Here is a 1,532-nt window from a genome sequence, read left to right as displayed (position 1 = left end):
CGTACATAAATACATAAATAGAGATTTACGCACCTGTGAATTGTTGCCGTCAGCCATTTCACTATGGTCTGTGTTTCGGTCTCTCCTCCCTAGACGATTAAACAGCTTCATATCGAATATATTTGTGCTCTTTCTTCCAGAGCTACACAATTACTTACTGGGAGCTATGCCTATGTAAAGAGGACGGAGTACAGATGTCATTCGGTGGTGCGTGAGCTTTGTGACGTGTATGCTCTGCGTGAAATTTAAATCACGGAGTTATTACAAATGCTTGTTGGTTAAGCTTTGGTTAGGGTAAAAAGACCGTTCCGGCTCTTTTAATCTTCAGCCTTCAGCGTTCTTCATAGATATTTACTTTTGCTCTTTCGCTACTAGAATGGCGTACAATATCGTGATACACGAGCTCGAGGCTGTGTACACATATATACATATTGTACACATTTGTACAATACAAATACATATTTACTCTTTATTATGTTTTTACAAACAAAGTACATACCTAAAAGTACTGAAATACACTTTCTTTAGCAGTTCGGTACAATCAGTTCAGACAAACGTTTTTTTTTTCCGTGTTCGACTCTTAACAGTCAACAGGTCGCTCACAGTCGCAACTCGCAAGACTCAAGCCTCAAATCTAAAATCTTAAATTGAAATCCCAACTACACTCAAGTTGAAGTCTCACAAGTCTGTTCACTTCGGCTATCAGCCAGTGCTTCACCGCCTTCCGTTGCTCAGCTCTCCAAAGTTCCTCACAACTTGTACCAATGAAAAAGATTGCAATGCTTTTTTGAGCAAAGGGCCTTCACGTGTGAGCTACAATAGGTCAAATGATAAAAAAAATCAAATTTGGTAGTATCTGATGAGCAAATTTTGAAAATCATCACGCTCATTTTTGACATCATGATTTGAGGGCCTCGGAGGCTCGGAACGATATTGCGTACATACGGTACGACCGTACAATGTACAAACGTGTGCTAGTAGGAGAGTCAATTCGAGAACGTTTGCTCGTTGTTTTTGTTGTTAGTACATGCTATTGATATTTATGGAATATGCGTGGGGTGAAGTTAACATAGTGCGAGGCTGGAGGTAGTAGTGATAATAGTTTAATACAACATATAAGTAGCCTTTCGGCATCCAGTAATTGGCATTTTAGAATAAGACTCAACGAATTCGGTGGCGTCTCAACCTAATCGCAAATACGGACAGAGAACAAGCCCGCAGAAAACGAAATCTAGCAAAGATCAGCAAACAAATATATAGAGGCAGCGATATTTTCACACAATGGGTGACAGTAATATAATCAAAGCCGCCCAGTACGCCATGTCGGGTCTGGACAAACTTTCTCTTGCGCCAGCACTACCGAACCCTACTGGTTCTTTCAGGTATGAATGAAAATACACATATACATAGACTTCTAATAGCATTCATATCTATAAATATTTGTATCATGCATCTATATATAAGTCTCTCCCCCCCCTCTTCTCCACGCACACACACACACACTCTCTCTCTCTCTCACACACACAAACACA

The 1,532-nt window shown here is 40.1% G+C and overlaps 1 protein-coding gene across 1 annotated transcript in view; it reads left to right on the top strand.

Annotated features, from left to right (window-relative positions):
• Nucleotides 1-990: 990 nt before the first annotated feature.
• Nucleotides 991-1,532, top strand: part of SARC_09116 (hypothetical protein) — a gene marked incomplete at its 3' end in the record, with an annotated part of 9,622 nt that continues 9,080 nt past the window's right edge. The window contains exon 1 of the mRNA XM_014296880.1: nucleotides 991-1,382. Coding sequence (XP_014152355.1) covers nucleotides 1,282-1,382 — 101 coding nt within the window. The 5' untranslated portion in view covers nucleotides 991-1,281. The remainder of the gene's footprint in view (nucleotides 1,383-1,532) is intronic.

Source organism: Sphaeroforma arctica (assembly GCF_001186125.1).
Source record: "Sphaeroforma arctica JP610 unplaced genomic scaffold supercont1.890, whole genome shotgun sequence".
Lineage (NCBI taxonomy): Eukaryota > Ichthyosporea > Ichthyophonida > Sphaeroforma > Sphaeroforma arctica.
Note: the sequence above shows the minus strand (reverse complement) of the source record. Positions and strands in the feature narration are given on the sequence as shown.